Genomic DNA, 14,504 nt, shown 5'->3' on the forward strand with positions numbered 1-14,504 from the left:
AGAAGTAGAATATGTAGCTGCCTCAAAAAATAACAGTATGGTTAACTTTGACAAAATGCTGCCTCATCTGCTGGTAAGAGAGCTGGCAAAGCGTTAATTGTCCTCCACCTTGTTCCTGTTGTATCACGTTATAATGTGAAGCTGTCTTTTTTGACAAATGCCCACTGAAGTGAATACACATATTTACCTAGGCCCAAGTGTTATCTGAACCTAGGCCAAAGTCATCCAATCGTTATCTGAACCTAGGCCCAATTCAACCTATCGTTATCTGAACCTAGGCCAAAGTCATCCAATCGTTATCTGAACCTAGGCCCAATTCAACCTATCGTTATCTGAACCTAGGCCCAATTCAACCTATCGTTATCTGAACCTAGACCCAAGTCACCCTATCGTTATGTGATCCAAGGCCCAAGTCATGCTATCGTCATCTGAACCTTGGCCCAAGTCACCCTATCGTTATCTGAACCTAGGCCCAATTCAACCTATTGTTATCTGAACCTAGTCCCAATCATACTATTGTTATGTGAACCAGGCCCAAGTCATACTATCATAATCTGAACCTAGAACCAAGTCACCCTATCGTTATGTGATCCAAGGCCCAAGCCATACTATCGTCATTTGAACCTTGGCCCAAGTCACCCTATCGTTATCTGAACCTAGGCCCAAGTCATACTATTGTTATGTGATCCAAGGCCCAAGTCATACTATCGTCATCTGAGCCTTGGCCCAAGTCACCCTATCGTTATCTGAACCTAGGCCCAAGTCATTATATCGTCAACTGAACTTAGTCCCAATCATACTATTGTTATGTGAACCAGGCCCAAGTCATACTATCGTCATCTGAACCTTGGTCCAAGTCACCCTATCGTTATGTGATCCAAGGCCCAAGTCATACTATCGTCATCTGAACCTTGGCCCAAGTCACACTATTGTCATCTCAACCTAGGCCCAAGTCATACTATTGTTATGTGAACCAGGCCCAAGTCATACTATTGTTATGTGAACCAGGCCCAAGTCACCCTATCTTTATGTGAACCCAGATCCAATTCACTCAAGACTAAACTAATCGGGGATTTAGCAGGAGTATCAAACTGCAGTAAAGGTGTACATTGAACCGATACATCGCTATGTACATTGTCAAAGTAGACGTTGAGTCATCGTACCACGATGCTCCTACCTATATTTAATTTAACTTGTAATACACCAGGGCCCCGCTCACAAAGCATTCGTAACGCTACGACTGTCGCATGTCTATGCTACAGTATAGGTGGTACGACAGTCGTAGCGCTACGATAGCTTTGTGAGCGGGGTCCAGATATCTCGAATTATGAATATAGTTATCGAGTTATTGAGCTTTACATTCACGGCATAAAGCTAAAACGCCAGCTGGCGCCTTGTAGTGTTAACTGAAGTACAATTTGTATGTATGGGCGTGGATAAACAAGACCTGTATAGGTAAGCACGGAACTTTAAGTGAAGTTGTTTTCGTATACAATGTACAATCTCTACTATCTTTTGTGTGAAACCTGTGAGAACACGCTAGACACAGAATGAGGACAGATGAAATAGTGACAACAGCAGAGAAGTTGTAAGAAACTGACGTGTCAGGTGTCTTGATTGTCCGTGAGCCAGGTCTCAGGTCGACATCTTACACATGGTGCTGACGTGTGGTCGCTGATGATAGGTGTCTCTCTACATGACTTTGGGCGGTGGGGTAATCTAGTCGTTAAAGCGTCCACTCGTCATGCCGAAGACCCGGGTTCGATTGCCCACAAGGGTACAATGTGTGAAGTCCATTTCTGGTGTCCGCCGCCGTGGTATTGCTGGAATATTGCTAAAAGCGGCGTGAAAATGTTTAATTTTATCTGTCTTTGAGTCCGTCCATTCGTCCGTCCGTCCTTCCATCTGTTGTTTGTAGCTTTCTTATCGATTTACCACCAGCCATTTCAGTGACTGATACCATGAACTTCGATCTTCCTTGATCGGATTCGATGACACGACCACCATATCAAAGAGGACGCTGACCGCTCGATTCCGTTCTTAGCCTCGAAGACAGATTTCAAATAAACGTTCCTAACTCTTTATCTACCGATATCTATCGGGACTTTTTTCCCTGTCTCCTATTTCCTATTACGCCGTGTTGGGAACATATGACGCGGCTAACTACCGAACTATTCAAACAAATCAATATTTAACGTAAACACAGATCAATTGTTCGATATAGCGCGAACACCCGCCACATGGTTAAAATGTGTGAAGCCCATTTCGGGTGTCCCCGCCGTGATATTGCTGGAATATTGCTAAAAGCATCGTAAAACCCAACTCATTCACTCCTTATGACGTGTGTAAGAAGTACTCTTCTGCATTGTTCTGTATAGCTTATCGATGACAGCTACCATAGTTGTACTGTTTACATTAAATTCTTTATTACAGATCATGTCGTCATTGGCGATTTTGTATAAAAATTACATGATGTGAAGCGAAATGCGTTAAAGATTGTTTCAGAAATATTTATATAACATGTGACTGTTTATGATATACTGACAGAAAAAGTAACTGTGTTTTATAAGTGATGCTTAGTTAATGGTGCACCCATGCATTGTAGAAAGAGTAGAACATGATCACGAGTGAGTGAGTGAGTTTAGCTTTACGCCGCTTTTAGCAATATTCCAGCAATATCACGGCGGGGGACACTAGAAATGGGCTTCACACGTTGTACCCATGTGGGGAATGGAACCCGGGTCTTCAGCGTGACGAGTGAACGCCTTAACCACCAGGCTAAAACAAAGAGACAAAATATAAAAGAGCTATTATTATTGACAGGATTTGAAATGTTTTTGATAATGTCTCTAAACAGTTTGTTTTACAAAATTGAGAAAATTCGGTTTCGGGCCTCAGGTGTGACAATGGAATATTATTTTGCGTTATTCACAACGGCCATTTATCAGAATTCCTTCATAATGCAAATATCTCTAGACAGCGGACACAATTGCGCCAAATATAGTTTTGTTTGTAGCCAAACGTTTAGGAATTATTTGAATAAACAATCCTTATATAAGAGGAATTGTCTAAAATAAAGGAGAACACGCGTTAGGACACTATGCTAATGATGCACAATTGTTTTAGACGGACTAGCATCTTGCTTAAGGGCACCTCATCTAACTTTACATGTCTTTTAAACTATGATGGATTTAAAAATTCATTATCTTAATGTTTGATGTTTGTGAATAACCATAAACGCTCAATTGGGTTATCAATATAAACAAATTATAGTGAAACATAACAGAGACATTTTAGGAAACTGGAATTCTTACATTGGTTTATTAATATTACCATTATCAAAAGCTAAGCACTATCTACATCTTTTATCATTCCACCAGCTGTCTTATCCTCCTACACCTTTAGTAAGGAAATCGAGGAGATATTTTCATTTTTATATGGAACGATATAACAGATAAGATAAAGAAAATACACATGAAAAAGTATAATAATGAAGGAATAAGAATGACTAAAATCAAGCCTTTTATGGACTCAGTTGCAACAATCAAGAGATATATCTCTGTAAAAGTAAAAATGTCAGCCTATGTAATGGCCAATTTCAAGGCTTGCTTCACTTGGATCTGTTTTAATATCAGCAATCTTTTTTGGAAAGATGCATTTTTATCATTCTATAGATACAGATAATTGTTTTACACTGACTCAACATACCTGGAGAATATACAGTTTGTTTCAGAACATATATATATACTATCTTGGCTGTATAGTACAACATTTAAACTTTACCATTCTAACTATGTTATTGTTCATACTATACAAGACCGCCTCCGTGGTGTAGTGGTTAGAGCGTCCGCCCGGAGAGCGGAAGGTCGCGGGTTTGATCCCCGACCGCGTCATACCAAAAGACGTTAAAATATGGTACTTGTTGGTCCCTGCCTGGCGCTCGGCATTAATGGGTACATCAAGGACTGGTCGACTCGGAGTCAGTATAATGTGTCTGAGTGGGGTATTCATGCTTCACTGCGGCATGGTATCTCAGTAGGCTAGCACTATAAAACCAGCTGGGCTAGTACAAGCAGCCGCACATACACATACACACGCATGCACGTCGTCGTCTGAGCGAAATATTCTCAAGCACGACGTAAAACCCAATTTAACCTCACCTCACCTCACCTCACCTCACCTCACCTCACCTCACCTCACCTCACCTCATACTATACAATTCTAAAGTGTTATAATTGTGCTTTGCATTGTTTAGAGAAGTTTCAAACTTCGACTGTGCCGCCATTTTCATGCTTCGAAATGCGTTTTACTACGCGATTTGATTGGTCTGCCACGATTCCTGTAAATAATGGCGTACTATATATAGGTACGAGTCTTCTTGTAGGTGACGGAAAGAGGCGAGTAGTTACGATTTACGAATGTTCTGGCTCGCTGTCAGTGTGTGTCCACTAATAAATGTGTATTTTTCCTGGCAGTGTATAGTGCAAAGGTTATCACCCCATATTGCATATGCTCAAACATTGAGCCATCTGATTATTGCAAGATGCTCTGCAACTACCTGATAATCGATTAAATTATGTCATTTGAATTGTAGGTACGATGAGATTGCATCCGAAGCGAGTTCTCACTGTGTTGTGTTGTGGCATCTTACTTTTCATCATGAAAAACATCTTCACCGAACATCGTATGACGTCATCGGGGACAAAGTCAAGATGGCCGCCAAGGTCTCCATTCTGCATTGAAGTCAACATCTGTAAACACAAAACACACCCGACAGATATTTACTACTATAAACGGACGAATTTTTATGAGCTTGTTGAAAGGCCTGTGAATGTAAATGCCACAGCTGACCATGCTGTTCCTGTTGTACCAAGAATAGTCCATTTCTGTCTTTTCACAAATGGGAATGTTACATTCCGATTTCATTATATGATAGCAGTCCTTGCCGCGTCCCGTATCGCGAAGCCAGAGAAGATTTACTTCTGGCATGACAACCTCCCGGTTGGTGAATATTGGGAAGAGACGAAACAGAAGGTGAAGAATCTGTACCTCGTCCACAGAGACAGACCCACCAAGATCAGAGGCAATGACGTCAGGGTTATAGAGCATGTCGCTGATATTGTGAGACTCGAAGCACTGTTGGAGTATGGAGGGATGTATTTCGACACCGATTCTATAGTCGTCAACCCAATTGACCCTCTTTTAGTCCACGACGTCACAATGGGTCACGCGGTACCATGGGTTTTAGCCAATGGAATTATGTTTTCTAAACCATGGTCTGACTTCTTCCGAATATGGCACAAGACGTATGCAGAATTTGACGACAAAGTCTGGTCCAAACATTCCGTCATGATGCCATATCTGTTATCACAGCAACACCCAAACTTGATTCACATTGAGCCCACAACTCTCTGTCGTCCGAATTATTTAGAACTTAAATACCTGTTTGGTCCTCTGAGATGGAATTGGGAGAATAACAACTTTGTGGTGCATCTATACATGAGATTTGGTCCAAGGAGGAAAAAGGAACGGAACCGAGAAAATATAAAAACATGGAACACAACAGCTGGTAGCATCATGAGATACATATACTATGGAGACGCAGAGTTGATTACAGGAACGACCTGATGCCTAAATTCGATGCTTTTTGAGGTTCACAATTTAGCTGTTTTGACATGTTATAGTCGATAACTTGATATAAACTAACGGGCAAAAGAAATGATACCAAGTCGAAATCACTGATATTACAGAACGACAAACCACCATTGTGATAACAGGACAGTGAATATTAATAACAGGTGTATGGGCAACATGCACTCAGTCACTCCATTGGAGTTACTGTAGCAATAAAAACATGTCCATTAAGTCACTGTATAAATGAAGGAATAAAGTCCAAATTATCAAATTAAATTTTGGTATCGTTTCTTTTGCCCGTTAGTTTAGTTGATACGAGTTTATATTACCATGTGATGTTAGGATCTAACAGTTTATATTACCTGGAATGGCTGCAAGCCTGCTGATGCTGGGTAAAGCAATATTCACTCACAATTTCCTGCATGTGCCATTAGATTATCATGTTAAAATCCATGTCAAGCTCATGTGACTCTGTATCTACTGATATATTGTTGAAATACTGGTGCTAATGCCGCGGAATTGTGCAAACCGTATCTTAGAATCATTGTTGACCATGAATATTGTTAACTTGTAGCAATAAAATAACTTAAACTCAACGTCATGAGTTTTACGTGAATGAGTTTACATGACGATATATGGGTTAACGAGACTACATATAAGCTTACGTGACTATCTATAGTTTTACATGACGATATGGGATTGTACGTGACGATATATGGGTTTACGCGACGATGAGTGAGTGCACGCGACGATATATGGGTTTACGTGACGATATGTGGGTTAACGAGACTACATATAAGCTTACGTGACTATATATAGTTTTACATGACGATATGAGAGTGTACGTGACAATATATGGGTTTAGTGATGATAGATAGGTTTACATGACGATATCTGTGTTTACGTGACGATATATGGGTTTACGTGACGATTAGTGAGTGTATGTGACGATATATAGGCTTACGTGACGATACGTGGGTTAACGTGACGATATGTGGGTTAACAAGACTACATATAAGCATAAGCATATATATAGTTTTACATGACGATATGAGAGTGTACGTGACGATATATGGGTTTAGTGATGATATAAAGGTTTACATGGCGATATGTGTGTTTACGTGACGATATATGGGTTTACGTGGCGATTAGTGAGTGTACGTGACGATATATGGGTTTTCGTGACGATATATAGGCTTACGTGACGATATGTGGGTTTAAGTGACAATATGTGTTTACATGACGATATGCGGGTTTACGTGACTATATATAGGTTTACGTGACTATATATAGTTTTACATGACGATATGAGAGTGTACGTGACGATATATGGGTTTGGTGATGATATATAGGTTTACATGACGATATGTGGGTTTAAGTGACGATATATGGGTTTACGTGACGATTAGTGAGTGTACGTGACGATATATGGATTTTCGTGACGATATATAGGCTTACGTGACGATACGTGGGTTTACGTGACGATATTTGGGTTTAAGTGACAATATATGTTTACATGACGATATGTGGGTTTACGTGACTATATATAGGTTTATGAGACTATATAAAGGTTTACATGACGATATGTGAGTGTACGTGGCAATTTATGGGTTAACATTACAATATATGGGTTTTCGTGACGATATGTGAGTGTACGTGATGATATATGGGTTTATGTGACTATATATAGGTTTACGAGGCTATATATAGGTTTACATGACCATATGTGAGTGTACGTGATGATATATGGGTTTACTTGACGATATAATATGTTTACGTGACGATATGTGGGTTGTACGAGACAATATATATGTTTACATTACGATATATAGGTTTACATGACGATATGTCAGTGTACTTGACGATATTATATGGGTTTACATCATGATATGTGGGTTTACGTGACGATATATATGTTTACTTGACAATATGTGGGTTTACATAATGATATATTGGTATACGTGACAATATGTGAGTGTACGTGACGATACATTGTTTTTACGTGACGATATATCGGCTTACGTGACGAGACGTGGGTTTACGTGACGATACATGGGTTAACGTGACAATATATATGTTTACATGATGATATGTGTGTTTATGTGACTATATATAGGTTTTCGAGACTATATATAGGTTTACATGACGATATGTGAGTGTACGTGACGATATATGGGTTTACGTGATGATATGTGGATTTTCGTGAAGAAATATATGTTTACGTGACAACATGTGGGTTGTACGAGACAATATATGTCTTTCCATTACGATATATGGGTTTACGTGACTACATGTGAGTGTACTTGACGATGTATGGGTTTACGTGACGATATATAGGTTGACGTGACGATATGTGGGTTTACGTGACGATATATAGGTTGACGTGACGATATATAGGTTGACGTGACGATATGTGGGTTTACGTGACGATATATGGGTTTACGTGACGATAAGTGAGTGCACATGAAGATATATGGGTTTTCGTGACGATATATAGGCTTACGTGACGATACCTCGGTTTACGTGACGATATTTGGGTTTAAGTGACAATATATGTTTACATGACGATATGTGGGTTTACGTGGCCATATATAGGTTTACGAGACTATAAAGGTTTACATGACGATATGTGAGTGTACGTGACAATATATGGGTTTACATTACAATATATGGGTTTTCGTGACGATATGTGAGTGCACGTGATGATATATGGGTTTACGTGATGATATGTGGGTTTACGTGACGATATAATATGTTTACGTGACGATATGTGGGTTGTACGAGACAATATATATGTTTACATTACGATATATAGGTTTACATGACGATATGTCAGTGTACTTGACGATATATTGGTTTACATAATGATATGTGGGTTTACATGACGATATATAGGTTTACTTGGCAATATGTGGGTTTATATGACGATATATTGGTATACGTGACAATATGTGAGTGTACGTGATGATATATTGTTTTTACGTGACGATATATAGGCTTACGTGACGAGACGTGGGTTTACGTGACGATACATGGGTTTACGTGATGATATGTGGATTTTCGTGAAGAAATATATGTTTACGTGACGATATGTGGGTTGTACGAGACAACATATGTGTTTTCATTACGATATATGGGTTTACGTGACTATATGTGAGTGTTCTTGACGATACATTGTTTTTACGTGACGATATATAGGCTTACGTGACGAGACGTGGGTTTACGTGACGATACATGGGTTAACGTGACAATATATATGTTTACATGATGATATGTGTGTTTATGTGACTATATATAGGTTTACGAGACTATATATAGGATTTACATGACGATATGTGAGTGTACGTGACGATACATGGGTGTACGTGATGATATGTGGATTTTCGTGAAGAAATATATGTTTACGTGACAACATGTAGGTTGTACGAGACAATATATGTGTTTCCATTACGATATATGGGTTTACGTGACAATATGTGGGTTTACGTGATAATATGTGGGTTTACGTGATGTTATATATGTTTACTGATGAAATGTGAGTGTACGTGATGATATATGGGTTTACTCGACGATATGTTGGTTTACGTGATGATATATATGTTTTTGTGACAATATATGGTTTAACATGACGATACATGGGTGTACGTGACGATATATGTGTTTACATGATGATATGTAGGTTTACGTGACGATATATATGTTTACATCACGGTATATGGGTTTGCGTGACGATATGTATGTTTACGTGATGATATATGGGTTTACATGACGATATGCGAGTGTACGTGATGATATAAGGGTTTTCGTGACGACATGTTGGTTTTCGTGACGATATATATGTTTACGTGACGATATATGTGTTTACTTGACGATATGTGTGTTTTTGTGATAACATATATGTTTACATGACGATATATGGATTTACGTTACGATATGTGAGTGTACGTGACGATATGTGGGTTTACATGATGATATATATGTTTACGTGACGATATATGGGTTTCAATTACGATACGTGAGTGTACCTGATGATATATGGGTTTACATGACGATATGTAGGTTTGCGTGACGATGTATATGTTTACGTGATGATATATGGGTTTATGTGACAATATATATTTTTACTTGACGATATATGGGTTTACGTGACAATATGTGTGTTTTCGTGACTTTATATATGTTTACGTGACGATATGTGGGTTTCTGTGACAATGTATATGTTTACTTGACGATATATAGGTTTACGTGACGATATGTGAGTGCACGTGACGATATATGGGTTTACGTGATGATATGTGGGTTATGTGACAATATATATTTTACATGACGATATTTGGGTTACGTGACGATTAGTGACTGTACGTGACGATGTATGGGTTTACATGAAGATATGTAGGTTTACGTGATGATATGTGGGTTTACGTGACAATATGTATGTTTACATGACGATATGTGGGTTTACGTGACTGTATATAGGTTTACATGACGATATGTAAGTGTGCGTGACTATATATGGGTTTACGTGACGATATATGGCTTTACAAAAATAAAACGAATGGTCAGTTGAGATAAGTAATTTGTAAAGGCTTATGGAAATGCATATCAAAGGATTATTGTACATGCCATATATAATTTCATACCACATCATGAAATTCCAGCCATTGCATGCTATCAGGCAAACACAAGTGTTGAAAGTCTTGGATTGAAACGGTGTGGCTCTATGTTGTCACACATGGTTGTATATGAAACAATCAGTGGGGAAGTTTTTTTGTATATATTTTGTTGGGTGTTCGTTTGGAGACCAGATATTTTCAGCCTCTGCCTAAAAATCGAGATTATTTCTTTGATTAAAACTGTAGGCCCAAATACATTTTTCTCTCAGAAAGACCTTGCAACAATGCAATTCTTTTTCACACTGGCTAAATAATATATTTCTCCTACATGTAAATAATTAAGTCTGAACCAGACAATACAGTGATCAACAGTACGAGCATCGATCTACACAAGTGGGATACGAAGTCATGTGCTACCTCAGTCAGCGAGTCTGACCCCCCGATCCCGTCAGTAGCCTCCTATGATAAGCATGGAATGTGAGGTGAGGTGAGGTGAAATTGGGTGAGGTGAGGTGAGGTGAGGTGAAATTGGGTTTAACGTCGTGCTTGAGAATATTTCGCTCAGACGACAACGTGCATGCGTGTGTATATGTATGTGTGGCTGCTTGTACTAGCCCAGACTGAAGCTGGTTTTACAGTGCTAGCCCATTGAGATACCATGCCGCAGTGAAGCATGAATATCCTACTCAGACACATTATACTGACTCCGAGCCGACCAGTCCTTGTTGTACCCATTAATGCCGAGCGCCAGGCAGGGACCAACAAGTACCATATTTTAACGTCTTTTGGTATAACGCGGTTCGGGGATCGAACCCGCGACCTTCCGCTCTCCGGGCGGACGCTCTAACCACTACACCACGAAGGCGGTCCATGGAATGTCATAAGATATATACATACATAAACTTTTTCATTTTAACGGTATAGTTTCCGAGCGAGATTGTCCAAATAATGCATATTCGCTCTGGGGAATTGAGGAATTTCTTCCAACTGAGCTTCATATTATCAGCATGAACTGAGTTTACAACTGACACGTGTTTAGTTTACTGCAGCAGCATGCATGTTTATCAATACATGTAACACATGCCGCCACACTACCACTAGCGACAAGCGTTTTTCTACTCTCCTACTTACAAAATGTGTCAAGTCAATTTCGCTGCGTCCCGTGTGCTGACATTACTCAACACTATTCTATGTAATGAAATATTTATATGGCCACTTAAACCTTCCTACATGCATATAAACGTTTATATTGACATATTACACTGTGTGACAGCGTGAGTATATTGATAATGTGTGTGATACGTCGTGATACTGACAACGATATTATTAACGATTGTTATAGATCATTCCTGGTTTGTGTGTTCCAGAGTTTAGGCAGTCATGTAAGTGAGTGAGTTTTATATTTCCGCCGCTTATAGCAATATTCCAGCAATATCGCTGCAGTCGATACTAAAAATGGGCTTGCACCCATGTGGGGAATCGAACCCGGAATTTTGGCGTGACGAGCGAAAGCTTTAACCAGTAGGCTATCCCACGTAGTGAATGGCACGTGTCCTGTTCTCTACGCCTACAGTCGACGAAGAGTAATCTCCACGAAATATCCACTGAAATGGTTTTCCAGCTCGTGTCACTGTGAAGATTACAGTGAAGGAGTATCGTGCATGATGCAGTCACTCCGTCCGCCATTACATGCAAGGGCACATTCAGATTGTTTTTACAGATAGAATATGTTGGTATTACGTGCGGCTGCCATAATGGCGACAGTGTGCAACCATTTAACGTGGCGATAAAAATATACATAGTCTTATAACACTATGTGTAAATCAAGGTAATGAACCACATATTTTGATCTATATAGTCCACAGCCACGATGTGTGACCGCCGAAGTCACTATATACATGTATACTCTGCAGCTAAAAGTGTTACAAACATTCGACAGCAAACACGTGCTTGCAATTGCATCGCATCGATTATGAATTCACATTCAATGCAGAATCGAAGCTCGACATTCGGCGTGAGGTGCAAACGCTGTAACTATTAGGCTATCCTACCCCTTTTGCATATCGCTTCAAGGCTGGTATACTTGCCCCTATTCATCCGCGTTCTGACCCGTGAAGATCCGTGTTAGAATTGATCTTCAGTAACCCATGCTTGTCGTAAGACTAACGGGATCACGTGGTCAGGCTCGCTGACTGGGTTGACACATGTCGTCGCTTCCCAATTACGTAGATCGATGTTCATGCTGTTGATCCCTGGATTGTCTGGTCCAGACTCGATTATTTACAGACCGCCGCCATATAGCTGGAATATTGCTGAGTTCGGCGAAAAACTCAACTCACTCACTCATCCGCGTTCTCTTACATGTGCTCTTATTCTAAGTATGCTAACATGGAAGGGTGTAAATATAGTCTTGATTTTCGGATGATACCACTGGTAAAAATTTCAGTCGACAGAAAATGTTTTTGTAGGTTTTTTAAGTTTATTAACTTGTACGATTTTAGATAATATTTTCGGTCACAGCTGGTTTCCTCGGGTCCTTAAATACAGGTGTTGAGAACCGACGTCACAAAACGTCTATATTTGTTTGAGATCAAGCATTTTGAAAAGACCACGGAAGTGATGAAGACGACAACATAGAGTTACACAGAGTCTACTAGCCTGTCGAACAGACATTATTTAGTCTTAAGCGCTAAATGAAGTAAGTCTAGATTTCCTCAGGTTCGGAATCTTCCATCTCAGTGGGGCTCCTTTGTTATATCTATTCAGAGACTTGGCACTAGCATAAGAGTCTGCGAAAATAGTAAGTTCTTAAAGCAATCAACACTTTGGTGAAATACAAGAGTCTCTCGCTTCTTACGACAAGCATGGGTTGCTGAAGATCAATTCTAACCCGGATCTTCACCGGTTGCCAATCAAAGGCATCCACGACACAGGTATGTGTGATGGGATCTGCCAGTGCTAAATGATCTGAACTTTCTCAGATGCTACAGGCCGTTGCCGGAGGATAGTGATGAACATGGTGTTGATGCTCTTGTAAATTTGAAGTATAAAAGTGTAAAATAAGGAACTAAAATTGACTCTTTAATTGATTGATTAGTGTGGACATACCAGTATATATATTCGAGCCTACTGGTACATGTGCACCAGAAAACATCTTAGACCGCTGACCTAAAGAAACATCTGAGAACTCTCGTTGGGCCTGCACTCAATCACGCACGCAAATACACACGCACTCATGCACACACATATAATTGCATAACACGAATTTGCCAGTGTACATATGTATATACATGTGTTGGAAAATTGCGTGTGTGTATGTGTGTGTGTGAGTGAGTGAGTGTGTGTGTGTGTGTGTGTGCGTGTGTGTATGTGTGTGAGTGAGTGAGTGAGTTTAGCTTTACGCCGCACTCAGCAATATTCCAGCTATATGGTGGCGGTCTGTAAATATTCGAGTCTGGACCAGACAATCCAGTGATCAACAGCATGAGCATCGATCTGCGCAATTGGGAACCGTTTGCATGTGTCCCGCAATTGGGAAACGATGGCATGTGTCAACCAAGTTAGCGAGCCTGACCACCCGATGCCGTTAGTCGCCTCTTACGACAAGCATGGGTCACTGAAGATCAATGTTCTAACCCGGATGTTCACGGGTGGCGTGTGTGTGTGTGTCTGTCTCTCTCTCTCTCCTCTCTCTCTCTCTCTCTCTCTCTCTGTCTCTCTCTCTCTCTCTCTCTCTCTCTCTCTCTCTCTCTCTCTCTCCGCGATGATGTAGACAGATGCAAAAAGCTGGTTTCCATGGGATATTTTACGAACGCCTCTTACTTAGTGCGCTCGCGACTGCTTTTTATGACAGTATTCATCATTGAGTGAGTGAGTTTAGTTTTACGCCGCTCTTATTTTAGCAATATTCCAGAAATATCCAGGCGGGGGACACCAGAAATGGGCTTCACACATTGTACCCATGTAGGGGATCGAACACTTACCATTGAAACAAAGACACCAAAAAGAGAATGTCTCAATGAACCTTTACTATTAGCAATATATTTCTCTTAAAAAACCCATTATATATATATATGTATATAACAGTTTCATTAACAAAATTACAAAATATAAATCATCTAGATATGTCAGTTCATTTTAACTTGTGGAGTCTCTTGTTCCATCTTCAGATAGGCCCGATGTGAAACACCCGACTGGTTCATCCCCTTGACTAGACCCATCTCCGACTTCATCAACGTTTTATACTGATAGGATACA

The 14,504-nt window shown here is 39.9% G+C and overlaps 1 protein-coding gene across 1 annotated transcript; it reads left to right on the forward strand.

Annotated features, from left to right (window-relative positions):
• The first annotated feature begins 1,385 nt into the window (after positions 1-1,385).
• On the forward strand, positions 1,386-6,218 carry LOC124284632. The gene is made up of 2 exons (XM_046720736.1): positions 1,386-1,455; positions 4,595-6,218. The coding sequence occupies exon 2, from the start codon at positions 4,600-4,602 to the stop codon at positions 5,626-5,628; it is 1,029 nt and encodes a 342-aa protein (XP_046576692.1). The 5' UTR covers positions 1,386-1,455; positions 4,595-4,599; the 3' UTR covers positions 5,629-6,218.
• The last annotated feature ends 8,286 nt before the right edge of the window (positions 6,219-14,504 follow it).

Source organism: Haliotis rubra, unplaced genomic scaffold (assembly GCF_003918875.1).
Source record: "Haliotis rubra isolate DU_JTF1 unplaced genomic scaffold, ASM391887v1 Scf340, whole genome shotgun sequence".
Classification (NCBI taxonomy): domain Eukaryota; kingdom Metazoa; phylum Mollusca; class Gastropoda; order Lepetellida; family Haliotidae; genus Haliotis; species Haliotis rubra.